The following is a 26,845-nucleotide window of genomic DNA, read 5'->3' as shown; positions in this document are numbered from 1 at the left end:
AAGGGCAGGGATAGTCCTGGGAAATATAATGAACTAGAAAACTGGCTTATGTTTATAGAGTACTTTGCAATTTTACAACTTCTTGTATCCCTTCTCTCATTACATATCCCCTCTCTCAAGGTACTGAGAGGAAGGAAACAAGCATTAAGTACCTACTGTGTGCCAAGCACTGGACTAAGTGCTTGACAAACGTTATCTTATTTGATCCCCACAATCCCGGAAAGTAGATGCTTTTAATTTCTTCATTTTATAGTTGAAAAAAAAAAAAAAAGGCACATGAGGTAAAATGACTTACTCAGAGTCATACAGCTAGCATGTCAGTTTTTCTGACTACAAATCTCAAATTCTATCCGGTGAGCCACTCACCTACTTCTAAGTAAAGAAAGCAACTTACCCAAGGTTAAGTTGCAAAGTCAGAATTTGAACTCAGGTCTTCTGATAACAAATCCAATACTCTTTCTATTCTACCCCCATTCTATCTTCACACTATTTTCTACTAAGTCCTCTTTGCTCCAGTCAAACTACTCAGCAATTCCAAATACTTTTTGGCCACAGAGTGTTTACTTTCACCTATTTCCTAACCTAACTATGAAAGATATGCTGTGTAATAATAATAAACAAGACTGTCCCCAAAGATGAGAGGAGAAAATTCACCCCTCCTCTTCTTTTGAGGTGGGAGACTATGGATGTGAAATATTATATACACTGTTATATTTAATTGATGTGTTCGATGGCTTTGCTGAACCACATTTTTTTTCTTTTTTTGCTCTTTGTTATAAGACATAAGAGAGGAAGTGTATATTTGGAAACTAAGGTGATGTAATTTTTTTTTAATCAATAGCCATTTGAAAAAGTTACAGACTCCGTATCTCTATGAGTCTTTTGGGAAAAGGTAGAAACTCAGTAAAAGAAGAGAACCTCTCTACTTGATTTATGAGCTGAGGATTAAAGGGAAGAAAAAGGGAAGAGATAAATAAAACCTGTCCTTCATCCAATGTCTTGTTAGCCTGAGTACTTATGTGGTACCTAGGGACACTAACAGTTATAAAACCAAATTTCAATGTTCCAAGGGGAAAATTCTAACTGGGGGGGAAATCAACAGTATTCTGATTTTTCCTAGATAGACGCTGGTGGGAAAACAAGACATCACAGAGATTATTTGTTATGAGGAACCTTTAACAACAAAACCATCTCTGTGATCTCAGAGCAGGAGTTCTGAGCCACAGGTTACAACCAAATTGAATTGAGGTATTTTCCTATAGATCTTTGGGAGAATCTGTCCTTTTGCACATCTCTGTGGGGAGAGAGTAGAAAGCATAGAATCAAAACTTTAGAGCCAGACCCTGAGATCAGGAGGTCCTGAGTTCAAATCCAGCCTCAGATACTTAACACAAAAACTATCCTCGTGACCTTGAGCAAGTCACTTAACCCCAATTGCCCTCCAAAAAGAAAAAAAAACAAAACAAAAATTTGGAGCCAAAAAGGATACCATTCAGTCCAATTCACTCATTTTATAGCTGAGGATATTGAGGCTCAGAGAAATGATTACTAACTTACTCGAGCTAAATAATGACAGAGCTGACATTTGAACTCAGGTCTTGAGAATAGTGCTCTTCCTACTAACAAACACCAAGCTGACTCTTCTAATAGAGGGAGCAACAATGGCCCGTAGGCCCTGAAAGCTCTACCAAGGGGCTTGGTCCACCTGAGCCCTGAGGTTATCCAACCTCAACTGTGCTCCATCACTTACAAATATAAGTCCTTGCCCCAAAAAAGGGACAAGTATTAAACTCTTCCTCCCAGGATGGAAGGGTGGTGACCAGCTGCTGGTGCCTGTTAATACTTCATTATCCACGATGATTATTAGCTCCTACTTTGAGAGATGAGGGCTGGGTGGAGATGTCAGGCACCCCCTTGATTCACCCCTTAATGGTTTCAGCAGCTCTAGGGAGCCTCCCTGATCCTTCTGCCAAGAGAAGGTGGAGAGAGACAGGCTTTGAGGTAGCCAGATTCTTCCAAAAATCTGAGATGGCTCTCAGTCCATAAATTATTATCCCATTAATTGCCATCTGGCTAAAGCAGTTAATCCCAGGAAATCATTACCGTGGACCGTGATCCTCCCACCAACAGTAGCATTACTATAATCAGCCATTAGGGAATGAGGATTGTTCTCAATGAAAGGGAAACAGAGGCATAAAGAGAAAAACAATTCGTATTCAGACTTGTGTAGAGAGGTCTTTGTATACTTATCAAGATGTCGGGTTAGAGTATCTATCCCCAGGCCAACAAAATTTAGCCACCCCAGATTTGGCCTCTTCCCCTCCAGCTCTCCGAGCTTGGAAAAGAAAGTTCTGGGTTCTCTTCTTGGCTTCACAGAAGCACCCCACCACTGCCACCCCCCCCCACTCCCACCACCTCCCACCTACCCCCATCCCTGGAATGAATTCATTCCTCCTCTCTGTCCGCTGAATCCCATACTTTCAGGGTTTTGAGGCCACCTCATCCATAAAGCTTTCCTTAATCCTGCCAAGATATTGCTTTGGTTTTTTTCTCCCTCCTCAGATTTTCCTAGAGTACTTTCTCTGGATCTCTCCTTGATCCCTAGTACATCCTACTTGGCATTATGCTACCTTCATGGCACAGGAGTTATATAATTTTTATCTTTTTGTCTTTGCATTCATAAGACCTAATACCTTGTACCTAGTTGATAATAAATATTTATATATTTGAAGTGAATTAAAATAGAGGGTTTTTCTCTGTACTTTAACAGAGGACAGGGAAAGCTGAGGTCCCAAAAGGGGAGATTCATGTAACAATTCATAAATAAAACCAAGGAATCTTGACCGCCAATTCAGGCCCTTTTGCTAAGTCATAATTCCCATTTTCTGGAGTCTTCTCTAGGAACCTCTCCGCTCAGAATACCTAGAAAGAGTCATCAGGACAGAGGCAGAGGATAAGCTTGGACAATGACCATGAGGAATAGAGGGGAAAGGTTAAGAAAGGTTAAATCTCTCCCCCATCACTGAGCCCCAACCAAATGGACTCAAAAGAGCGTAAACTTGGGAAACATTGTGGTAGAGCAGAAAGGGCTTCCAATTCAGGGGATCTGGGTTCAAATCCTGAAACTGACAATCACTACCTTTATGACCCTGGGCAAGTCACATAGCCATGTAGAGCCTCAGTCTCCTCACATGTAAAATGAAACTGTTGGACTAGATTTCCTCTGAAGTCCTTCCAGTCCTAGATCTATCTATCTATGAGCATATCCTTGAGGTACTCGGGACCTTAGTTTCTTTCTGCATGTGCATAAACTTCTATACTTTCCTTAGGAAATATTGAGAGGAAAATAGAGCTGAGTTCTACAAAGTGCTTTGAGCTTCTTAGCACTAGACAACTCTGAGGCGTTACTAACTAGAAGAAATCACCACCTCCTCCAACACTATATTATCTTTAGCCCCCATATCAGCCCCAGCGCTTACCAGTTCTGTCTCTTTCTTAAGAGGGCAGCATGAAGGGAGAACAGCTGACATGTATGTATAGCTTTACAAAGAATTTTCACTTTATCTTATTTACTCCCTACTGATATTAATAAACCCATCTTATAGATGAGGAAACTGATACTCAAAGAGGGTAAGTAGCTTATCAGGTAGTAAACAGCATATTCAGGATTTGAAATTAGGTCTTCTGGCTCTAAGTCAAAAGATTTCTTTCTACCACACCAAATTGAAAAAGGGTAGATTTATGTCAGGTGAAGGGTCCAGGAGGGGAAAATAATAAAAAGATTTCTAAGTTCTGTAGGCCCACCATTGGCTCTCTTCCCTCCCAATAATTAATCCAATTGATCAGCAATCGGCTAGGAAACAAGATGATAAGGGTTTGGAGACAGTTAATAAAAACCAAAGAATTATATAACAGTGAAAGCTGAAAAGGAGGATATTGGAGAAAATAGAGGGTGTTCATATTAAAAGAAATCCTTTCCCCTATGAATCCTTTCAGAACTGATTGGAGGGAATTGGGCAGAAGGATAGGGGAGGACATGGATTTCCTCCTTCCACCAGCTCCATTTCCATTCCTTGTCATAAGACCTATGAGGGAGAGTGAGGGGACAAGAGAGAGCAACATTATTATTTGAGAATCAATTCTGAGTGCTATGAGTTAAAGGAGATATAATAGTAATAACCAATATTTTTATAACACTTACTATGTGCCAAGCACTGTGCTAAATGCATTGTAATTGTTAGTTCATTTGATCCTCACAACAACCCTGGGAGGTAAGTGCTATTATTATCCACCATTTTACAGATGAAGAAACTGAAATAAACAGAGATTAACTGACTTGCCCAGGGTCACACAGCTACTAAGCATCTAAAGTCACATTTGAACTCAGGTCTTTCTGACCCCAGGTGCAGTGCTCCATTCACTGTGCTACCTAACTGCCTCTATAAATATTTATCACCTCCCTGCAATGATAGAAACAAAAGATTTAATCCAGAAAGGGTCTTCGAGATGATCTAATCCAAATTTTTCATTTTATAGATGAGGAAATTCACAGTGAATTAGAAGAATTAGGAATTATAAACAGGTGGCCCAGTTTCTACTCTACTCTCCAGTACCAATGGAGTATTTTGGAAATAAGCCTATCTCAGTCACAGCTTGAGCCCCCACTACAATGTGGAACTTCAAACCTCTAAAATCAACTTGGGTCTAGGTACTCACTTATTACAAAGCTAAGAAAAAAAAATGGGAAAGCCATAGCATAGACTCAGGAGAAGCATTTACTTGAAACAAAAGAAATAAAACAAACATTGGAAATGTCCTTAACAACCATACCTAAATGTACATTCCCATTGCCTTCTTCCTGGACCAATCTCAGAGACTCCAAAGGCCTTTCATAGTCTAGAGAGAAAATTCTCCTATATCCAGGCTCTAGCCTGAAAGCTGGGGGAAACACTGGGACATGTTGGGAACCCTGAGCTCTGACACAAATAACTAATGTCCACTATTCCACCTGGCCTGCAGCTCTGGCAATCTCCACAGCATTAGAACCTCACCTTCTTATAGTTGACACTCTGCCCATAGTCGATATATGGCTCTGTTCTAGTTCAACACTCCACCCTTGGAAACTCAGGACTTTCCAAACACCACATCTCATCCTCCCCCTTGGATTCTTTCTTCTTCCTTCTCTTCTCAAAATTTCCCTATACCCAGGTATCAATTTCCTAAGTGGTGAAAGTGGTCAGATAGATTTGTGTCTGCAGCACAACACACTGTAGGACTATTGCTATATGACATCAGCCCCGTCAGTGAAAAATTTTTAGTCCCTGAAATGTATAAAAGTTATGGAAGGAAAGAAGGGAGGGAGGGATTAGGGAAGAGGGGGAGGGAGGGAGGAAGTAAGAAAGGAAAGAAGCCAGGGTCAATCCAAGTTATAAACCAGGAGCATCTTTTCTGATGACATGATATATTGATCTATCTTCACCTGCTTTTTCAAAAGTCCAATAGTCCAGACACACCCTAATCTTCAAAGTCTTACATACCATCACAATGTGTAAGACATATGGATTATAGGGTTCTATAACAGTGCCAAAGATGACCCTTTGGAGATGGTTTCAGAGAACATTGGGGAGACTTGTATGAACTGGTACAGAGTGAGTTGAGCAGAACCAAGAAAATAATGCATAAATAAAAAGAATGCTATAAAGATAATTTTGAAAGATTTAGGAACTCTGATCAATGGAATGGCCAACCATGAATGATTCCAGAAAACTCATGATGAAAACTATTATCCACTTCCTGAATTCAAAGTGCAGACTGAGACATACATGTGTCACATACATGCATATACACATACACATACATATATAAAGAGAAACATACACATACATACATGAGTGTGCATATATTCCAATTTGGAATTTTGTTTTGCTTAACTGTATATGTTCGAAGAGGAGTTCTGTTTTTCTTTCTTAGTGGTTGAGTAAGGGGTAGGGGAGGTGTAAGAGAGAGAAGATAGGTTTTCATTGATTAAAAAAGAATTAATTTTAAAAAAATAACAAAGATGCCACATTCAAATGGCTCCTAAAGTACCTCTCTGAGAGAAAATTTCTGAGAGTGCTCTGAAAAAGGTTGATAGCTATTGAGGTGGGCTGTGTGCATACCTCATCATATTATATCCCATATCCATACACAATAAGACAACTATAAGAAGGAAGACATTATGAAGTGCCTATTATGTACCTGTGCTAGGCAGTGTGTTGAACATTTCATTGAGTCCTCGTAACAACCCTTTGGGGTAGGTGTTATTATCCCCACTTTAAAGTTGAACAAGTAGAGGCAAATGGAGATTAGATGACTTATCCAGGGTCACATAGCTAGTAAGTGTCTGAGGGTGGATTTGAACACAGGTCTTCCAGACTCCAGGCCCAGGCCCAGCAGAGAGATACTGTACCCCCTAGTTTTTAACTGAGATAATCTATCCAATTCTCAGGCCCTGAAAGAACTAAAAAAAAAATCAAAACTCTCCATTCATTCTTAAGATGGAGAAATCAGTGCTTCCTAAATACTCCCCACCAACGCATCCTTGATTTTCTCCACGGCAGACATGGATCTTCATACTGCATTGGGCAGTATTCTACCAGCATTTTGAACAGACTGAAGTCAGTCCCAATCAATGCCAAAAATCCTGCCTGAAGGTCTAACTTTTCCAAAGCCATGGTGACCATTTGTTTAATCCAGATAGCCCTCTTCACTCATTTTATAAACGTCCAACCCCTGCAATGTCCATTGTGAAAGCTAACATTTAAATATGACTTTAGAGGTGGCAAAGTGCTTTACATATGCCACTTATTTAAGCCTCCCAAGACCCTGCAAGGTAGACAATACAGGAATTTTTACCCCTATTTTTATGGATAAATTGAGGCTTAGGTTAAGTGACTTGCCCAGGGTCACACAGTGAGTAGGAAGGTATCAACCCCAGATCATCCTGACTTCAGGCCTATACTCTATCCACTACTCTTTTCTGCCTTTCATAAAGTAACTGAAATCTAGCCATCGCTTGAGATCCACTATTCAGCCTAGCAGGATGTTATCCTCCTTCCCCTCTCACCATGGCTGCTGCAAGGAGTCCTGTGAGTCCCAGATGAATGCACCCAGAAAAGATTAGTAGGTCAGAGGTTACTAAGTCTGTGAATACTGAATGGAAAGACCCATCCAAATCTAGGGAGGTTAATCAGAGAAGACTTCCTGGAGGAAGCAAACAGGAAAGAGGAGGGGCATCCCAAGCAGCAAATGGTCCTTCATGAGAGTCGGGGATGATCTTTGTATGTGGAGTAGGATCTCCCTCCCAAATATCTAAGATCTGAGGATACTGCCGGTCTAGGCTCCAGCCTGGGCCTGGCCTCTTGGGGATGGGGGAGGAAACCTGCGGCTGGCAAAAGGCCCTATAAAGTTCCATCCCCAGGGGCAGAGTCCAGGAACAATGTCTGATCAAATTGCCCTCTCCCTAGCACCAGGGTGGAGGAGGCAAGCTCGGGACACCCTCAGAGATAAGAATCACACTTTGGACTCTATAGCCAAGCAAGCCCAACGGTTAACTCTTCAGAGGCTGAGGACAGGAGAGACCCAGGTCCCATCCTCCCATCCCCCTTGTTTGTACATATCCCTTTCCTATTTAGTAGATGAGCCTCAGTGTCATGGCAAGGGGGATTGGGGGGAATTGGCAGGACCAGATAAGAGAAGTGCCTTGCCCTTCCTCATGACCCTGAGTTCAACCAGAGTGGTGACCTATGGTCATGGCTTTATCCTCCTTGCCCGAACTGCCAGATCTCCTTCCTTAGAGGACCCTGCTACGCATTTATCATGCTATTTATTATGGCACTTTTCACAGGATCTGGGATTACCACCAATGACCACGCTGAAATATCTGAGGAGTATCATCCATTGTCCACTCAAAGTCCAAATGGAAATTATTTTATTGATCCAAACATAAGCCACCCTTGAATATAGATCCCACCCCTAAAGTGAAATCTTTTTGAAAAGAAAACCATATGAGTGTGCAATGAAAATTAACAGAGATTAGGAACCCCTCTCAGATGAGGTTTTATATATGCTTGATTAAAGAGAAAGTCTAACTTCTATTCTGAGTGCCTTTTTCCTCTAGCCACCTCCCCATTTCCCATGATCCCCTCGAGTTATGTACCTCTGTATGTGTCCCATGACTTTTAGGGGCTTCTTTGATTAAAAAAAAAATTAGTAGAAGTAATAGGAGTAGTAGTCATAATGATAATGATGCAATTAACACTGTGGTAGTTAATAATAATAATCATCTTTCATGTGGTTCCCATCTGAGGATCCTTGGGGGTGTATATGGATGTACATTATGGATCATGAAGGAGGCACAGGGCCACCTATGGTACTTGAGTAATTAATTTAGCTGTGCCTGGAAGAGGATCCCTTTTAAAAGTGTACAGTAGGAATCGACAGACGGGGAGTGTCCGGCTGTGCATTACAATATCTCGATGGGAGAGAAAGTAGAGAGAAGAGTGAGTAAACTGTTGGGTGGAAACTGAGGGAAGCCTCCCACAGAGTACATACACCGTCCCAGTCCTGAGGACGCTGGGCGGTACAGTAGCCTAGCCCCGCCCTTTCTTCCTTCCTGGCCTCCCCAGCCTGACACCAGTTCTGCTCTCAGGGCCAGCAGGTCTGCTCTGTCCCAGTGCCTGCCAGACCAGGTACGGGGGCTGGCCCTGCTGCCTTATCCAGGGACCTGTGGATTGGAGGAAACGCCTGGAGGGGCAACAGGAGCCGGGACACCTGGGGGAACAGGTTAGAGGAGGAGGGATTGGGAGAGGGGGAGTGGCAGTGAGGGTGGGGGCAGGGGCAGGTGTGGGCACCAGCAGGGGTAGTGGTGGTGAAAGAGAGGACCCAGAGGCCCAGGCCCTGGGGGCACAAGGAAGCAGGGGGAAGGGGTGTCCAGGACAGAGGCAGCAAGTGACAGCTCTGAGGGAGGTAGGAAGGCACCGGGAAGAGAGAGCATGGGGAGACCAGGAGGGTGCTGGGAGGAGAAGGCACGAGAGCACAGAGTCCAGGGAACAAGGAACAGAAAGGTTCAGGCTCAGGAGAAAGGAGGGGAGTCAAGAGATTCGAATAAAAAACACAAGATGGGTTTGGGGAGTGAGGAGAAGAGAAAGGAGACAATTTGGGGGCCAGGAGATAGGCACTATGGAAAGCTCCCAGGAGGCCAAGAAGCAGAAGGAAAGGGTTTACGGACTTGAGGAAGAGGGGAAGAGGGTGCAGATAGAAACAGTCATGATTTGATTCTCTGCTCCCAGTCTCCTAGCCTGTCCTGCCCACTCCCACACATATGAATCCTCGAGCACAGAGATGTTTAATCTTAGAGTCCACAGACACCCTGGTCCATGAGTGGCTTTCAGGGGCTCCATTAACAGATGAGAAAAAATATCACAGCATCATTTCAATGCAAAGTCAGTTTCCTTTGTAATTCTATAGATTTTATTTTATGCATTTAAGAAACGTTATTCTGAGGAGTCCATAGTCTTTATCAGCTGTCAAAGGGACCCCAGGATACACCCACAAAAAGGTTACAAAGCTCTGCTCTGTCAGTGGAGGGGGACAGAGGAGGGGAGCAGGAGATAGAGACAGAGAATCACTAGGGTTCTGAGCCAGTGAATCTGGGAGATCAGCTCTTTCTTCAGGGGTAGGGGTCTGGTGTGGAATAGGACACACTCCCACATTACTTCCCTCCTGGTACCCTCACCTTCCAGTTTCCTTTGCATGTGTCTCCACTCCTCACCCCCATCCCCCCAGTCTGGGGCCTTTCACCTGAGTACTTCTACCTGGCTTTCTAAACCCAAGGGCAGAGCCCGAACTTTCAGTCACCCCATAGGATTGGTCTCCCGGTGGCTTTTACCCAAGGATATGGGACAGTAGGTATAAGATGACACCAAGGGGCAAGGATCTAGGATCAAGGGAGGAGTATCCTACAGAGGAGGGGGCCATACGTGTAGAAAGCTAGACCAGTCACTGAACCCCCTGCTCCCCGGTGAGGCGAGGTCTTCCTCCTAAATTAGAATAGGACTGAAGGACTTTGCCCTATGCATTTATTTTGTTTTGTTATATGTGTATGTATGCGTATACACATGTATCTATGTGTGTATTATATACGCATGCCTGTGTTCCTTTCCTTCTCCTCCACCCCCCAAAGAAGGGCTTTTCTATATATATATGACCTGCCCACACATATCATACCTAAGTGTCCTCTATTCACCGGTGTCAACAAACATCCCCTTGCATATATACCAGCTGGTCAGCCACAGACCACTATGACCATGCCCATCCCTTCCATGACCTGTCAAACACATACCAGTTGTACCCAAGAAAAAACTTTGCTTTGGGCCTCAGCTCCCTACCCTACTCCCCAGGATGGTGTTCCTTGTTACTCCCCTCTCAGGCCTCAGGGACTCCTAATCTTGGTGCTCTCTCTATCTCTCTCTCTTGGCTGTCTCTCTGTATCTCTGTCTCTGTCTCTCTGTCCCTGTTCCCCCCTCCTCTGTCTGTCTGTCTCTCTCTCTGTCTCTCTCCCGTCTCTCTCTTGCTCTCTCTGTCTCTGTCTTGGTCTGTCTCCCTACATGTATCTCATAGCTTTCACATATACATCTCCCACACCAAAATCTTCTGTGAGACTGACCTCTTTCTCTCCCTTCTGTTGCAGCCTCAGGTGACCCCTCCCTTCTCAGCCATGCTACCTCAGAGATGACCAAAAGCACAGGGAATGAAGGGGTTCAGTACCCCAGATGAGGGCCACCTGGTCCATGGATTGGTGGCCTCTCGAATTGAAACCTACGGGGGAAGACTCCACAAGACCTCAAACAACAGAAACCCCAAGAACCTGTACCTTCAAAGGACTACCCAACAGGTGAGAGTCTGGTTTCCCAATGTGGTTCCTCCCTCCCCTGCCCTCCCCTCTTGCCCCCTTTCCACCTTCCTGGGGAATTGCCAGGTGAGGAGGCAGAGTAATCTCATCAAAGGAAGCTTCTTAGTTACTTTTCTTCTGGACAGGTGTAAACTGCTCCAGCGTGTCCTTATCATCTTTATTTTCCACCTTTTATATGTAGCCTCAGTTTCCTCATCTGTAAAATGGAAATACATAGTAACATATAAATTATATGCATAATAACACCTACCTCACAGGGTTGTTGTGAGGATCAAATAAGATAAAAATGTAAACTTTCACAAACTTTAAAAAGTTTTATAAATCTTGGTTATTATTTTTCCCCCATTTTCCTAAATCAAGGTAAACCTTTTCGCACTTCCCTGAGTGGACTAGAGTGGTGGTGGGGATGTGGGACAGGGGATTGTTGAGGTTCCTTATTCTTCCTCAGTCCCAGCTCCTTATCATTCCTATTGCCTTCCCTCTGTCCTCCTCTTCTTTCTCCATCCTCTTCTCCCTTCTTCATCTCCTTTGTTCTCTTTCCCCTCCCTGACCTTTCTTTCACTCTCATTTCCCCATTCTTCTTCCTCCCCACCCACCTCCCCTTCTTTCACCATCTTCTCACTTCCATTTTTCTTTTGTTGTCAAGAAGATATTTACATTTGTCACCATCTTTGAGACTCACTACCACCCTGTGGGGTAGGTGCTATTATTAGCCCCATTTTACAGATGTGGAAACTAAGGTTTGAAGGGTTCAAGTGATTTGTCCACAAGAACAGTGTCAGAGGTCAGCTTTTAATCCGGGTCTCTCCTGATGCCACCTCTCACTCTTCTCCACTCTGCCATGATGTCTCCCCGAATTCCAGCTTCCTAGAGAGTGAGGGCTCCAGGGCACCTCTTGAGAGCTCAAACTGAAGGAAAGAGAAGGGGTGTGCATATGGCCTAGGGAAGGGGTGGAGGAGAGGAGATATGATTCAGGCCACATATAGGCCAGAGGAATGTGGCTGGACCTGCCCAGGGAAGGGCAGCCCTTTCCCACTCAAGGTAGGACATAGACCATAAATAGTCTCTGCACATGAACATGCATGTGTGAGAACACATATAGAGGGTGATGTGCAGGAGGTGTGAACATACATGATCAGGAAGGTAAGGTATGGACATGTAGAGCAAGGTAAGGTATGGAATGAGAACATGAAGCTGTATGAGTGCATTATAGTCATACCAGCGCAAGGTTGTATGGAACACAATGGTGAAGCTGTCCATGTGAAATGATATCACATGGAGGCATGAGCCCACCTGTGTGAAGGCTGTAGGTATTATACCAGCACCTGCATGTGTACATGCATGTGCTTGTGCTTCTAGAAGAGGCAGCGATTTCTGCCCCAGGGCCTGCTCTGAATGCCAGGCCAACATGCCCCTGCTCGGCCAAGCCTCTCTGGCAGCACCTTCTGTGACTCAAGGCTGGGAGGGGCCACCACACCAAACTTGTTTGAGGGGGGAAGTGGTTTAGGGAAACAGAGCCTCGGTAGAGGGGCAGGAGAGGGTGTGCCCAGGAGCAAAAGTTTGGCACTAAGAATCCTTGTTGCCCCTGATGAACATGTCCAGAAATACCCCTTTCTTACTCCCTCTTCTTCTCTGTCTTAGGATTCCTCCCACCACCGACTGCAGGACCTTGTCCCCTTCACCAAGAATTCTGCCCAGTCCAGAGGCTTGTCGCCACTGAGGCTGAAAGACCCAGAGCCTGAGAAAAAACATGGAGGATATTTTGGGTCTGGCCCTTTAAACTCCCCGAAAACCAAGGTAAAGGACTCTTTCCTGAATTCTGCCTCTTTGGTGCCTTAGCAAACTCCTACAACAGAAGGAAAAAAAAGACAGAGACAGAGAGACAGAGACGAGAAAAAAAGGAAGAAAGGAAGGAAGAGAGGGAGGGAAGGAGGGAGGAAGGAAGGAAGGAAGGAAGGAAGGAAGGAAGGAAGGGAGGAAGGAAGGGAGGAAGGAAGGAAGGAAGGGAGAAAGAAAAAGGAAGGAAAGGAGAAAGAGAAAGAAAAAAGAAAGGGAGGGAAGTAGGAAGAAGGAAGGAAGGGAGAAAGGAAGAAAGAAAAAGGAAGGAAAGGATAGAGAGAGAAAAGAAAAGAAAGGGAAGGAAGTAGGAAGAAGGAAGGAAGGAAGAAAAAAGAAAAGAAATACAGGCCAAGTCATTTTATTATGAATACATATCCCAGTCTACATAGACTTTCATTGGCAAATCTAATCTTTGACACTAGCTTGCTATGTGATATTGGGTATGTCATTTAACCTCTATGTATCTTAAACAACTCCTTATAATTTATCTGCTAAATAAAGGATCATAGATTTAGTGTTAGGAAGGACCAGAGAGGTCATCTGACATAACCTCCTCATTTCACAGATGAGGGGGCCAAAGTCACAGTGAGGTCAAATAGTTTTCAAGATTAGTCAGTAATACATGGAAGAGTCTGGGCTTGACTCTGCCTCCAAATCCACCATTCATAGCCAGATTGAAATTTGCATCAGGAATCTCTACAAATTTCCTAGTGCAGACTTTCTAGGGTATTGGGGAAAGGAAGGGAACCATATACTGTACATGATTATTTGTTAACCCCAATTTTGAGAGTAGTAACAACAATAATAATAACTGGTGTTTATCTACCACTTTTTAATATACATTCTCTCATAATTGAACTATATCATCTGTAAGTTTTACATATGTTGTCACATTTCATCCTCAAAACATCCCTGTGAGGGAGGGAATAAAAGTGACTTTAAGGGAAAAAACTAGAAAGTAGTAGAAGAAAATAAAAGAAAGAATGACATGGTAGAAAAATGAAAAAACTCCTAGATAGGGAATCAGAAGATGTGAGTCCTAATTATGGCTATGGCTTTGAATCTTAGTGAATCTGAGCAAATCATTTTACCTCAATAGGTCTCAGGTTCCTCTTCTGCCAAAAGGACCTATTGGACAAAATGAGGTCTAATGACCCTTCCAGTTCTGCCACCTTGATTCTATAAAGTAGAAAAGGCAAGGTCCCCAGATGCTTTGGGATCTCTCTGTCTAAATCCCTAAAAGAAGTACATCCAGAGAGCTCCCTCTACGCAGTCTGAACGTCTCTGAGGGGGTCCGAAGGAAAGGGAACCCCTCTGACCATATTCCCACCACCCCACTTTAAGTATTAGAATTTCCCCTACTCTCTCCAATGCCAATGACTCTACCCTAAGGCCTTCCACTGCTCAGTTTAGGTACTCTGCCCATGGGCTCTCACCCTCACCTTCACCTCTATATCACCCAGGAAGTAGCCAAGGCCCGACAGCTGGAGATGAGGCTGCATACATTCAGCATGTTTGGGATGCCCCGCCTGCCCCCTGAGGACCGAAGATACTGGGAGATTGGGGAGGGTGGGGACAGTGGCTTGACAATCGAGAAGTCCTGGAAAGAACTGGTACCTGAACATGAGGTAAGGATGAGTTTGGGAACACAAAATACCTGTGTACTTATAGTCATAAAGACATATGCACAAATGTACATGTATACACAATCACAGACATGCATATTCATTACTGAACACAGATCTGCACACTTACTGGCTCATGCCCCCACACATAAACACACACACACACACACCCTCTTCTAAGACAAGGTGACCCAAAGAAGCAGAATCCTGGTTGGGAGAGCCTGTCTGTCCTTCCCTCCTTCCCCACCCCACCCCACCCCACCCCCACTTCCATCTCTTCCACCCTCCTACTGAGCCAGCCTCTTGCCCCATCCATTCCCAGGAGATGAGCCGGGAGCTCTGTCACCAACAGGAGGCACTTTGGGAGCTAGTGACCACTGAGCTGAGCTATGTCCGAAAGTTGAAGATCATGACTGACGTAAGCCTTCCCAGGGCCCTTCCTCACCCATGGGTTTTCTCCAACTCACCAACTTGGACTAGTATCTTCCACTTTTCCTCAGCTCCTTCCCTCCCACCCCCAGTTGCAAGGTCCCAGAAAGGAGGAAGGCGAGTAAAGATGAGAATTGTGGAGAATATCTATACTGGGTTTATATCCCCTGACCTCAAATTAATAAGGCAAGGGGTGAGGGGCTCAAAGTTATTTGATGCAAGGTAATGGGAAATGTGTGAAGATTCATGCTTCAGAAGTCTGTGTCTCCTAGACTTTTTATTTCTTTGCCTAGCTCCTGGCTGCTGGTCTACTTAATCTACAAAGAGTGGGGCTTCTGACGGAAGTGAGTATGACAATTGGATGCAGAGTTGGGTGGTTTGGGTATGTACAAGGTCTGATCATGGCCTGGCACAACCCTAAACACTGAATTCCAATGGTGAAAATGGTTTCCCCTGCAACCATCAACCATAGAAGGGACACATTCAGCCCCTCACCTAGTCCCCCTTTTCCAAGAGTTCTTCCTTCCTTGCCTTTCTTAGTCCCTTCTGTCCTCCGCCTCCCCAGGTGCAGAGAACCCTCAGTCTCTACCTGCAGCCAAAACTCCTTTTAGCTTTTTTCTTAACCATGCCAACCCTAGGTGATGAGAACATGAGTGGGGCAAAAAAGCAGAGCTATTCATATTTCAGGCCTCCTGTCTGGTTCTCATTCTACTTGATGCCTGTTTTCATTAGGGCCTCAGGCCCACAGATCATCAATGTTATTCAGTTACTATATGCTTGGGATGGGGAATGCTGAAAACAGAGGCCCTGATACATCTCTATACCTTTTTTTCAAGGTTTCAGTTGAGTCCTTGTTTGGAAATGTACCAAACCTGATCCGCGCCCATCAGAGTTTCTGGGAGGAGGTGCTAGGGCCCACCCTGGAGAAGACCCGCGTGTCAGGCCAGCCTCTGGACCCTCTCAGCCTGCAGGATGGCTTCCTGACAGTGAGCACTGGCTGGGGATGAGGGGAGGGGGCACTTCTGGATCAGGCAGGTGCTCGAGGACTTCAGATGGTAGCTGGCATGTTAGTTTTCCATCTTGAACCCCAAGTCAGATCATCAGGTGGGTAGAGACTATATGATTTAAACTACACTATGATTTGAAGAGGCACAAGGGGTAGGATTCCCTCTCAAACTATCAACCCCACTATTGTTCTATCATTCTAGGTCTTTAAAGTTTGGGGGTCTTTGGGTACCTCATAGTAAAATGACAATACTGCTAGAAGGGATCATAACTTAAGTCCTTATCAAGAAAACCTCTTAATAATTGATGTAATACCTTAGGAGGCTTCATTAACAGTCTGCTGAGAACAAGAATAGATTACTGAAGGATGCAAGCACCTCATATCTTTGCTTTGATGAAAGGAGAGGAGAAGCCACTGGGAGGGGGCAAAAGTCCCAGAGACAAATATGCTGGGACAGAGTTTTTGCCACAACAGGCTCTGCACGTCCAGGGAGGGATGGTTTAACAGCTATGGGGAAAATCACAGTCTCATAACAGTACTTTCCAGAAACCCCAAGACTTCTACCTACAAGAAGAGATACCTCCTGGGCTTCCCCTGAGGTCCCACTTGCCTCCAATAGGGAAATGGGAACCTCCCCCTCTCTCCCCACTTGATAAGAATTTCCATTTCATTATCGATGTGGAATGGACAGTAGGGACCATAGGTGGAAAGAAGAGAGGGGTGATGAGTTAGCTTCATCTGTAGTGGCAGTGAGGGGGCATAACCCAAAAAGTATTCCCATGATTCCATGCACCAAGCCTGCTCAAAAGCTCTGACAAGAAAGGGATGCTAGAAGATGGGCTTGGCCTAAGCCATGACTAAGGGTCTGTCTGAGGAGCAAGTCATGCTATCACCACCACCACCATCCCTCACCCACCCATTTCCATGGACAATGTCTGAAGTCACTATTTAATCATTTTTATTTTCTCCACTGCGTTCCTCTGTGCTCCCACCCACCGACACCCCAAGTTTAGCCAACGGTTCCACCCATATATACAGTACTGTCTTCGTGTGAAGCAAACCATGGCTTATGCTCGGGAACAACAGGAAAACAACCCTCTCTTCCAGACTTATGTACAGGTGTGTTAGTCCATGCAGGAAGCCAGGGACAGGGGGGCAGGAGAGTGTCTGCCTATTGGAAAGGACTTTATTGGCTGCTCCAGGTGGGTCCTGAATAGCCATCCCTCCTCTCCAAGAGAGGGGCCTAAGGTTCTGTTCATACTTTTTTTTTGGAGGGCGGAAGGCAAGGCAATTGGGGTTAAGTGACTGGCCTGAGGTCACACAGCTAGTAAGTGTCAAGTGACTGAGGTCACATTTGAATTCAGTCCTCCTAACTCCAGAGCTGGTGCTCTACCCACTGTAGCTGCCCCAGATTCTGTTCATCTATTTTTTTTTTGAGGGGGAAGGCAAGGCAGTTGGGGTTAAGTGACTTGCCCAAGGTCACACAGTTAGTGTGTCAAGTGTCTGATGCCTGATTTGAACTCAGGTCCTCCTGACTCCAGGGCCAGTGCTCTTTTCACTGTACCACCTAGCTGCCCCAGGCTCTATTCATCTTAAGGAGGAAAAGATGAAAGTGCTTTGGAGCCTCAGGCACTTGGTTTGTAATTATTATTGCCTCCATCCTTGGCACTTCTGGACCCCTGATCTTTCTCTCTCTCTTTCTCTCTGAACCCCAGTGGTGTGAGAAACACAAAAGGTCTGGACGCCAGCAACTCAGTGACCTGCTCATCAAACCCCATCAACGAATCACAAAATACCCTCTGTTGCTCCAGGCTGTGCTCAAGAAGACCCCTGAGCCCCAAGTCCAGGATGTTCTCAATGCCATGGTAGGGATCAACAGGAGCTAGCCTTTCCAGAGAGTTTAAGGGGTCTCTGGGAACTCCTGAGAAAGCTCTGTTTCTCCAGATCTAAAATGAAGTGGTTAGTCTAGCTCTAACAGACTGTGATTGTATAACGTATCTTGGTTCTCTATACTCTCTATGATTCTGGGTCTCTAGTCACTCTTTGGAGGAGGGTTGGCAGAGAGAGGCTAGGCTGCACCATGACAGTGTCCTTACTGGGTCTAGATTTCTTCTGTGGAGGCTTTCTTACACCATATCAATAGCCAAGTGCGTCAAGGGGAGGATCACGACAGTTTGGCAGCTGCTGCCCAACGAATTGGGCCCTATGAAGTGTTGGAACCACCCACTGAGGAGGTGGAGAAGGTAAGAATGCCAAATAGAAAGACAGACGGACAGAGAGCTGGGAGGGAGGGAAGGAGATTGGGGTAGGGAGTGGGCAAAAGGAAGAGGCTAAGGGAAAGAGAGAGGGGGAGGCAGCATTAGGAAATGAGAAGCATGAAATTGTTCCAGATTGGACATAGAGGATGGGGAGAGAAGACAAAGAAAGAAGATAGATATTTGTCTCACTGGAGGTCCAGGGTCATGTAACTTATCCACTAATACTATCTCCTTGTCCCTCCTAGAACCTGCGTCCCTTCTCCAATCTAGATCTGACTTCCCCCATGCTGGGGGTCGACCACCAACATACCCGGAAGCTTCTACTAGAGGGTTCTGTTCGAATGAAGGAGGGACGAGAGGGGAAGGTGAGGGAGAGGGCAAGAAGGATGGAGAGGCTTGGGGCATGGAAAGAAGGGGTAGAAGATGAGATGGGAATGGAGGGCAGAAGAGTGGCAAAGCAGGACAGAGAGGACCTAGGGAGGCACAAAGGACTTTTTCTATGTGCATCCATATCTATGTTCCTGAGTCTATCACTATGTGACATAGACATTGGACTATGTGCCCATGTGCTTTGGACCTCAGTCATGAGACTTGGGTTTTATTTCCACCCTAACTCTGTTATTAATGAGCTGTGAACTTTGGGCTTATAGTTTCTGGATTTCACTTGCCCTGTTTCCTCATCTGTAAAATGTATGGATTGGATTGGACCAAGGTCCCTTGCAGCTCTAAAGGTCCTCTATGGCCCTCTGAGCTGTGCTTGCTGTCTCTTTGTGCACCTTTTGTGTCTGTGAATACCCTCACCCAGAGTTCCCTCAACCCATCATCTTTCCCACCATTTTATATCAAGCTTATCACTGTTTCTCTCCCTACCTGCTCCTAGTTGGATGCGTACCTGTTCCTATTCTCTGATGTGGTTCTGGTGACCAAACCCCAGCGCAAGGCGGACAAGGCTAAGGTCATCCGCCCACCCCTCATGCTGGAGAAGCTTGTGTGTCAAGCCCTTCGAGACCCCAGTACGTCATTGCTATCCTTGCCCCTCCCCTGAGCCCCTCCTCCTTTTACCTCAGTCCTTCCTCTTCCCAATGTCCCTTTGGCTCAATGAAGGGAGAGTGGAGAGCAGGACAGGGAAGCAGCCTCCCCTTTGCCTTCCTACATTCCCTGTTTTTCCTCTACCCCAGACAGCTTCCTGATGATCTACCTTACCGAGTTCCAATGTGTCTCCAGCGCCCTTGTTTTCCATTGTCCCAATCCACATGAATGTGTTCGTTGGCTAGAGAAGATACAGGAGGCCCAGGTACTCAGTGGGTACAGCCTGGAGAAGAGTGGTTGTAAGGCATATGCTGGGGCTGAGAAACAGAGCAGGAAGTGGGGAAAGGAGAGGTAGAGGGGGAGAGGAAGAGGGAGAGAAAGTGAGAGAGAGAAAAAGAGTGGGGGGGGGAGGACACGTACTACCTCACAGAGAAGGGCTAGATAGGTTAGTGGCTATAACTAGTTTCTAGACTCCTAGGGTGCTGGCTCTTCTGGATGAGGAGATGAGGTTTGCTCATTGATGCATGAAGTAGGATGGGAAGAGTCACCAATTAAATAAAATGCAGGCTGTAATCTTTGTCCTCAAAGAGTTTATAATCTAGCGGGTCTGAGACAGAATTTATATACTTCAAACAATAAAGTGCTGAACTGCATGGTATGAATACACTAGACATTTCAGAGAAAGAAAAGATAAGTGTGAACCAGGGTAGTCAAAGAACCTTATAGAACAACCAATTTGTGGTGAAAGTAGAGATCTTAATGATCCAGTCCAACTCTGTAATTTTACAGATGAGGAAACTGAGGCTCAGAGAGGTGATATAATAATATCACTATCATTTATATAGCACTTTAACATTTGCAAAGTACTTTATAGATGTTATCTCATTTTATCCTCACAACCCTAGAAGGTAGGTGCTAATATTATTCCCATTTTACAGATGAGGACACTGAGGAAGAAAAAGGTTAGGTGATCCCAAGATCTTGTCTGAGGCAAGATTTGAATTTAGATCTTCCTGACCACCTTCTCTGATAGCCATATTGTCTACCTCCAAGTCCAAGTTTCTTCCCATCATTCTACTCTGGCTATAAGAATCACAGGATTTAGAGCTAGAATTTCAGTTATTGTTCAGTCATTTTTCAGTTGTGTCCAACTCTGACAAAGATACTGGAATGGTTTGTTATTTCCTTCTCTGGCTCATTTTACAGATGAGGAAACTGAGGCAAACAGGGTGAAGTGATTTCCCAGGGTCACACAACTAGGAAGTATCAGAGGCCAGATTTGAACTCAGAAAGACGACTCCCGGCTCAGCGCTTTATCCACTGCGCCATCTAGCTGCCCATATTAGGGCTGGAAAGGGCCTTAGAAATCATCTTGTCCTATTCTCTCCTAGCTTCTTGGAAGAGGTTGAGATTTTAATTGGGTCTTGGAGGTTGATGATTTAGATTAGAGGATAGCATCCCAGGCAGCAGGAACAGCACAAGCAAAGGCAGAATGAGCAGTATAGGAAAGAGAGTAAGGCTAGGGAGGGGAGGGGAGGAGGTCAAGTACCAGGGAACAGTGGGAAGGAACTGTTGGATAGGTAGCTTGGGGACAGGTAATGGAAGACTTGGAAAGAATTTAGACTTGTAAGCAGCAGTAGAAAATAAAGAGACACTGCAGACTCTTGAGAAGGGGAGGGACACAATTAAATCAGGGTTTGAGAGATTTGCCAGCCTACTGCATATGTTAAGTGAGCTAGAGTGGGAGAGGGACCTGTGACCAAGAGGTCAGCTATTAAAGGACTAATCCATCCATGAAGTGATGGTGACCTGGACCTCAACAGTAACAGGGGGAACAGAGGAAACTACAAACCTAACAGAGATTTCAAAGGAAGAACATGAAAGAGAAAGAACAGATAAGATGGCCCCAAGGTTTCTTATCTAGGCTAGGTACTGACAGATATTGAACAGGGATATGAGAGAAAGGATTGTTTCTCTCTTGTATTGAATAAGTAATTATTGAATTAGGACCATTTTTCCCATTTTCTACTTCCTCATTCAGAAATCAGCCCTATATGTTACTCAGGCAGCCTTTAAAGTGCAGGACTAATACTGAGGGAGAGAACTCAGATCTGTTAAAGAGGTAAAGTTAGTTGAACTGATGGATTCTGGTCCATTATGTTTTATTCAGACTGGTCTGGGAAAATGTGGATATGGATACAGATAATTCTCTTTGACCAAAATTGATTATCAGTCATGTACAGCAGACCCTCATTAGAATAGGTCCACCTCTCATTATAATATTGATTTTCTCATTAACTGCTAACCAGTTAGAGTCGATTTCCACCCTCAGGAATTTCTACTCATCCAAGGACATATAAGCAGTGTGTGGGTTCCATGAGGGGCCTTTGGTCTAAGAGAGACAGCCAAATGACCATACTTTTATTAGTAATATGCTAACAGTATTAATAAAATGATTGATTGCCCAGAAACGATGTCTCTCAAACTTTTTACATGTCACAGATACCTATTTTTGGGGAGAAGATAGAATTTTGGGTCCAGAAATATGATATATACTATATATATATATATATATATAGTACTGGCAAGTGGAAGAAGAGAGTCAACCAGAGATATTTAGATATACCAATAAGGAACAAAGACGTAGATGAGGAAATTGTTCAACATTTCAGTTTACCCGGAATTAATTAATCAGCTAAGTGTAGCTACTAAACATACAAGACATTCTGGTTAGGTACTGGAGATAGAATGATGAAAAATGACAATCTCTTCTCTCAAAGATCTTAAAATAGTTAATCAAGAAGTGGGATACAACATGCATACAAATAAACAAGTCTATTGTTATATTTAAGGATTGTATCAAATGCTAATGTATCATATAGACATTGTAGCAAAGAATCATGGTACGATATGATTATTTATGGGCCTTAACTAGGTGGGCATTAACTAGGGTGGTGACCATTTCAGATATTCAAGGAGGCACAGAGACAGTATCCCCTGACCCATAGTTTCAGCCCCACTGCCTGTCACTCTGTAATAATATTATTAGTTTCTCTTTCACCCACCCCCCCTGAGTCCCAGTCAAACCATGTCTACAAAGCCCTATTTCTGTACTTTACCAAGGGTGGTAGCCATGTAAGTGGAGAGGAGGGGACTGGCAGGGAGAAATATTTCAGAAATGCAATGAACAGGACTTGGAAGCTGACTATTCGAATGTAAAGAAGGGGAAAGAGTTAAAGCTAATTCAAAGATTTTTGTGCCCAAGTGACCAGAACGAGGAATTTTGGAATTTATTAGAAAGTGAATTGTTTTGGAAACGTTAAGTTTGAGATACTCATGGAATATCTACATGAAGAGATATCCCAAGGATCTGTTGCAGATGCACATCTGTGCAGAGCACAGAATGTTAAGTTGGAAGGGAATTCAAGGGTCATTTAGTCCAACTCAGTTTTAGAAGAAGTTAAGGAAATGAATGGGACTGGACATAAAGAGTTGGGGATTATCTGCATAAGAGAAAACAACTGAATAAATAGGAATGAAAAAAAAATTTTTTAAAGAAATAGCAATGGACATTTGACAAGTGAGAGACTAGAGAGGAGAGAAGACAGATAAGGACATATGGGAGATGCTCACACTTAGGGGATGGGAGAAAAAAGGTGACACAGTAAATAAAACTCAGGAATGGTTAACTTGGTAGAAGCAGAACCAAGAAAGAATAGTGCTAGAAGACAAGAGTATCAAATGCTGAAAAAAGGCCAAGGAAGATAACTAAGAAAGACCATTGCAATTAGGGAGTCATTGGTGATCATGGGGATGGCTAGCATTTACATAGTACTTTAAGATTTTCATAGTACTTTACAAATATTATCTCATTTTGTCCCTACAATAATCCTGAGAGGTAGGAGTTATTATTATCATCCTCATTTTATATATAAGGACACTGAGGGGGATAGCAGTTAAGTGACTTGCCCATAGACAAGTTAGTAAGAAGTATCTGAAGCTGAATTTGAATGTCTGCCTAATTCCAGGTCCAGTGCTCTAGGCCATCTAGCTGCCATGAAGAGTGTATTGAGTATAGTTGAAAACTAAAGGGTGTCCCTAAAGTCTGGACACATAGGAAATCTCATTAACTAGGCATATTTTGAAGAAATGAAATGAATAAAATTTTCAACATTTTATTTAATTAGCATAAATTTTAGCCATGACAATTTTATATGGAATAAAAGCTTTCATTAGCTATTGGGGACTATATTCCATATTAATGAGATTAATTTAATTAACTTAATTAATTAATGAGATTTCCTGTGTCTCCCATGTCTTCCTACGCCTTCCTATGAAATCTCATTGATGCTAATTAAATAAAATGTTGAAAATTTCATTCATTTCATTTCTTCAAAATATGCCTAGTTAATGAGATTTCCTATGTGTCCAGACTTTAGGGACACCCTATATACTAAGGTACCAGGCACTGAGGTCCTTACTCAAATGAAACTGCCAAGCATTCAAACTCTGCTTCAGAGAGCACAACTCGGATAGGCTGGCCATTGTTCAAGTGCCAAATATACACTTGCCAAAAAGACTATTTTATGGAGAACTTACACAGGGCAAGCATTCACATAGTGGTCAGAAGAAGCGATACAAAGACACTCTCAAGGTCTCTCTTGAGAACTTTGGAATTGATTGTGTGACATGGGAGACATGGCACAGGACTGCTCAGCATGGTGTGCTCCCATCAGAGAAAGTGCTGTGCTCTATGAGAAGGGAGAATTGAAACAGCTCAAAGGAAATACAGATGTGCAAACTTAGAGCATCCACCCCAAACGTTCACACAGACTATGTATGCCCGACCTGTGGTGGAGCATTCCAAGCTTGTATTGGTCTGATCAGCCACAGTCTGACACATTGAAACTTGACTCTAGCATAGGGAAGTCATTTTGGTCCTCTTCAAGGACGACAACCAGCTATTGAGTATAGTGGTGAGATTTAGAAGTCAAATTGCAAGGGGTTGAAGAGCAGGTGGTGGGGAAGTAAAGACAAATTACTCTAATAGTTTAATAATGAATGTTAGGAGAAACATAGGACAATAACTAGTGGTTTGTTGTTTTGGTTTTTTTTTTTTCAGAGAAAATAAGTGTCTTCTTTTTTTTTTTTTTAAGGATGAGGAGTTGACTCATTTAAAGGTGAATGAGGAAGTTACGTTTGCCTAAAGTAGATGGGGAGGGAGGAGGAGGAAAAGAGAATAAAAATAGAGAGAAGATAGAAAACAGGAAACTATTTCTCACCCTGACATTCCCAGGCTAGAGGTGACTCTCCCCATCCCAAATCATCCCCCAGGAGCTTTTGGTGGCATTCTATCTCAAAAAACAACCTGAGTATTCAGAACATACCACACTAACTTCCCTTTCAGTCATGGGAGGGATTTCTGGAAGGAGAGTGTCTTCTGTCAAACTGGTTAATCAAGTAGAAGGGAGCTCATTGTTCAAAGAAGGGCCTGGCAAAGGAAAACTATCATTGGTCTGGTGGAGGGAGATGTTTTTTGTAGTCCTGCCTCCAACTCTTAAGATCCCTTCTTTGACTGTGAATGTGTCTATTTATCCTTTCACTCAAACAGACCACTCTGCAGAAATTAAAGACAGAAGAATATGTGCATCAGAAGAGGGAACTCCTGGCCTTATATAGGGACATCGAGTCTCCCAGCACCAGGCCTCCGACCCCCTCTCCTGACGGCTCCCAGAGCAGTGTAGAAGACCACACTCTGGAGAGGAGGTAGATGAAATTATTCACATGCCCAACCAACAGACTTATGGGAAAGGGAACCACAAGGGTAAGATCAATCATTCAGAGGGAATGGAGTGGGTCGGGAGTATTTGGAGCCCAGGCTAGCTAGACGAAGTGATGAGTAACTGCATCAGATATTAATTGAAGAGTATTAGATAGGCCTAAAGGGTTAGTAAACCTGGAAAGTAAAAATAGCATTGGGTAATCATGACCAGAGACACAAATTATGAGTTCTCACACCTTCAGGGTAGAGATGAAGATTTTTGTTGCTAGAAGAAACCTTAAATTTCCATATTCTATAGATAGAAAAAGAGGCTCAAAGTTATGTGCTCCAGGTCACACAGGGTCTACTCATTCCCAAACTAGTATTATTTCTTTCTCACCACATTGCTGAGACCAGAGAGAGAAAGAGTCTCTCTTCAGTGAGATTCTTTTTGCAGAGAAGTGGGAGATCACTTCTAGCTGGAGCAAAAACTTTCAAGACAAAATTTGACCTGGATCTTATTCTCCTCCTCAGCAGAACTTCAGAATTCTCAGTCCATGTTCCTCACCTAGTGGTCACAGAAGACAGAGAAGACTCTTCTCTAGGCCTGGATGATGGTTCTGACAGTGGCTATGGCACAATACCCAGCTCCCTACAAGGGTCCCAATCCCCACTGAATCGTAGGCGCTGGCCTGCCCTCCGCCAGGATCCGAGACTGACCCTTTCTACCCTGGACCTCCGAGACATCCCTCGAAGACTCCAGCCTTCCAATCCCCATGCCCCTCAAAGACAGAGTGCCCCTGACCTCCCTGAGGAGGATATTATCCAGAGAGGGCACAGCCTTCCAAGGAGGGAGCCCCCATCCTGGTCTGAGAAAGAAGAGGAGGAAGAAGGGTCCTCGGCAGGAGGAGATGTAGTAATGGAGACTCTGCACCGAGCTATGCTTCGGGGACAGCTACTTCTCTCACCATCTCAAGTAGATTCTGCAGGAGAGAGCCCTTGGGAGTCCTCAGGGGAAGATGAGGAAGAAAGTCCCCTGTTTGTGGTACCCAAACGCTATTCCTCATCCTACTCCTTACGGGCAGAAGAAATGCTGCAGGAGATCCGGGAGGACCTGGCCAGTCAGCGGATTGATGGAGACTCAGAGACAGTGAGAGAACCTAGGGATAGACGACCTCGGAAGCTGACAGTAGTCGAACTACAAAGGATGCGTGGGTCTCAAATCATACAGCTAGATACCCCATTAACCACATCGTAAGTACTGCCTGGAAGAGAGTATGACTAAAGGCTTGGGAGGAGGTGTATAAATAATAGTAGGGAGGAGGGATAATATGGAGGGTGAAATGATCAATAAAAAGGTTGGCCAAAGGGAGAGAAGGGGCACCCTGGCCAGAATCTGCACTAACTAATCCCTGTTCACTCTTTGACCCTTTCCCATGCATTTGAAATGTTAGATTGCTACTGATGTTCCCTTCACCCCTTTTCTCTGTCTCTTTCCAGGGAGGTATAGCCTCACTCAGGACACCTAAGATTTCTCCTAGAGGATATATGATCCAAGGTGTATTGGTCATCAACCCACCTTGGCCCAAGAGCCAGACCCAAGCATCCACCTGCTCCATGACATAAAGTTTGGGATCAAGACTGTAAATTTTTGTATCATAAACACTCCTTAAACTCAAATAAAATTCTGTATTGATAATAGCAACTGGAGTGACCTGGTGTGAGATGAGAAGTGGTAGTTGGGGTAAAACCAGAAGAGGGCAGCACCAGCCTGGACAACATATTTATTCTCTCACAACAGAAACTAGAAAAGACCTTGGCATTGCTCCCAATCTTCCTCCTTCTCCAGGCTTCCAGTCCTACCTCTATCCTCATATCTGCTGGTCCAAATTATAGTCATCTGGGTCTATGACCCAGCTCTTGTCCCCTCTGATCTCTCCCTTCATA

The 26,845-nt window shown here is 44.2% G+C and overlaps 1 protein-coding gene across 2 annotated transcripts; it reads left to right on the top strand.

Moving 5' to 3' along the window:
- The first annotated feature begins 8,631 nt into the window (after positions 1-8,631).
- On the top strand, positions 8,632-26,599 carry PLEKHG6 (pleckstrin homology and RhoGEF domain containing G6). Of its 2 annotated transcripts, none has more exons than XM_069106075.1 (16): positions 8,632-8,823; positions 10,730-10,933; positions 12,593-12,748; positions 14,254-14,418; positions 14,738-14,833; positions 15,138-15,188; positions 15,681-15,830; positions 16,859-16,969; positions 17,566-17,715; positions 17,956-18,093; positions 18,354-18,473; positions 18,989-19,121; positions 19,287-19,402; positions 24,749-24,903; positions 25,436-26,152; positions 26,399-26,599. In XM_069106075.1, the coding sequence occupies exons 2-16, from the start codon at positions 10,790-10,792 to the stop codon at positions 26,406-26,408; spliced, it is 2,412 nt and encodes an 803-aa protein (XP_068962176.1). In that variant the 5' UTR covers positions 8,632-8,823; positions 10,730-10,789; the 3' UTR covers positions 26,409-26,599. The 2 variants fall into 2 exon arrangements, with proteins under 2 accessions (XP_068962176.1, XP_068962175.1); XM_069106074.1 differs by having other exon boundaries at positions 25,433-26,152.
- Positions 26,600-26,845: the final 246 nt, after the last annotated feature.

Source organism: Petaurus breviceps, unplaced genomic scaffold (assembly GCF_028583685.1).
Source record: "Petaurus breviceps papuanus isolate PSGF00001 unplaced genomic scaffold, PetGlider_PUasm1.0 78, whole genome shotgun sequence".
NCBI classification, from domain to species: Eukaryota; Metazoa; Chordata; class Mammalia; order Diprotodontia; family Petauridae; genus Petaurus; species Petaurus breviceps.
This window is presented reverse-complemented; position numbering and strand designations above follow the sequence as displayed.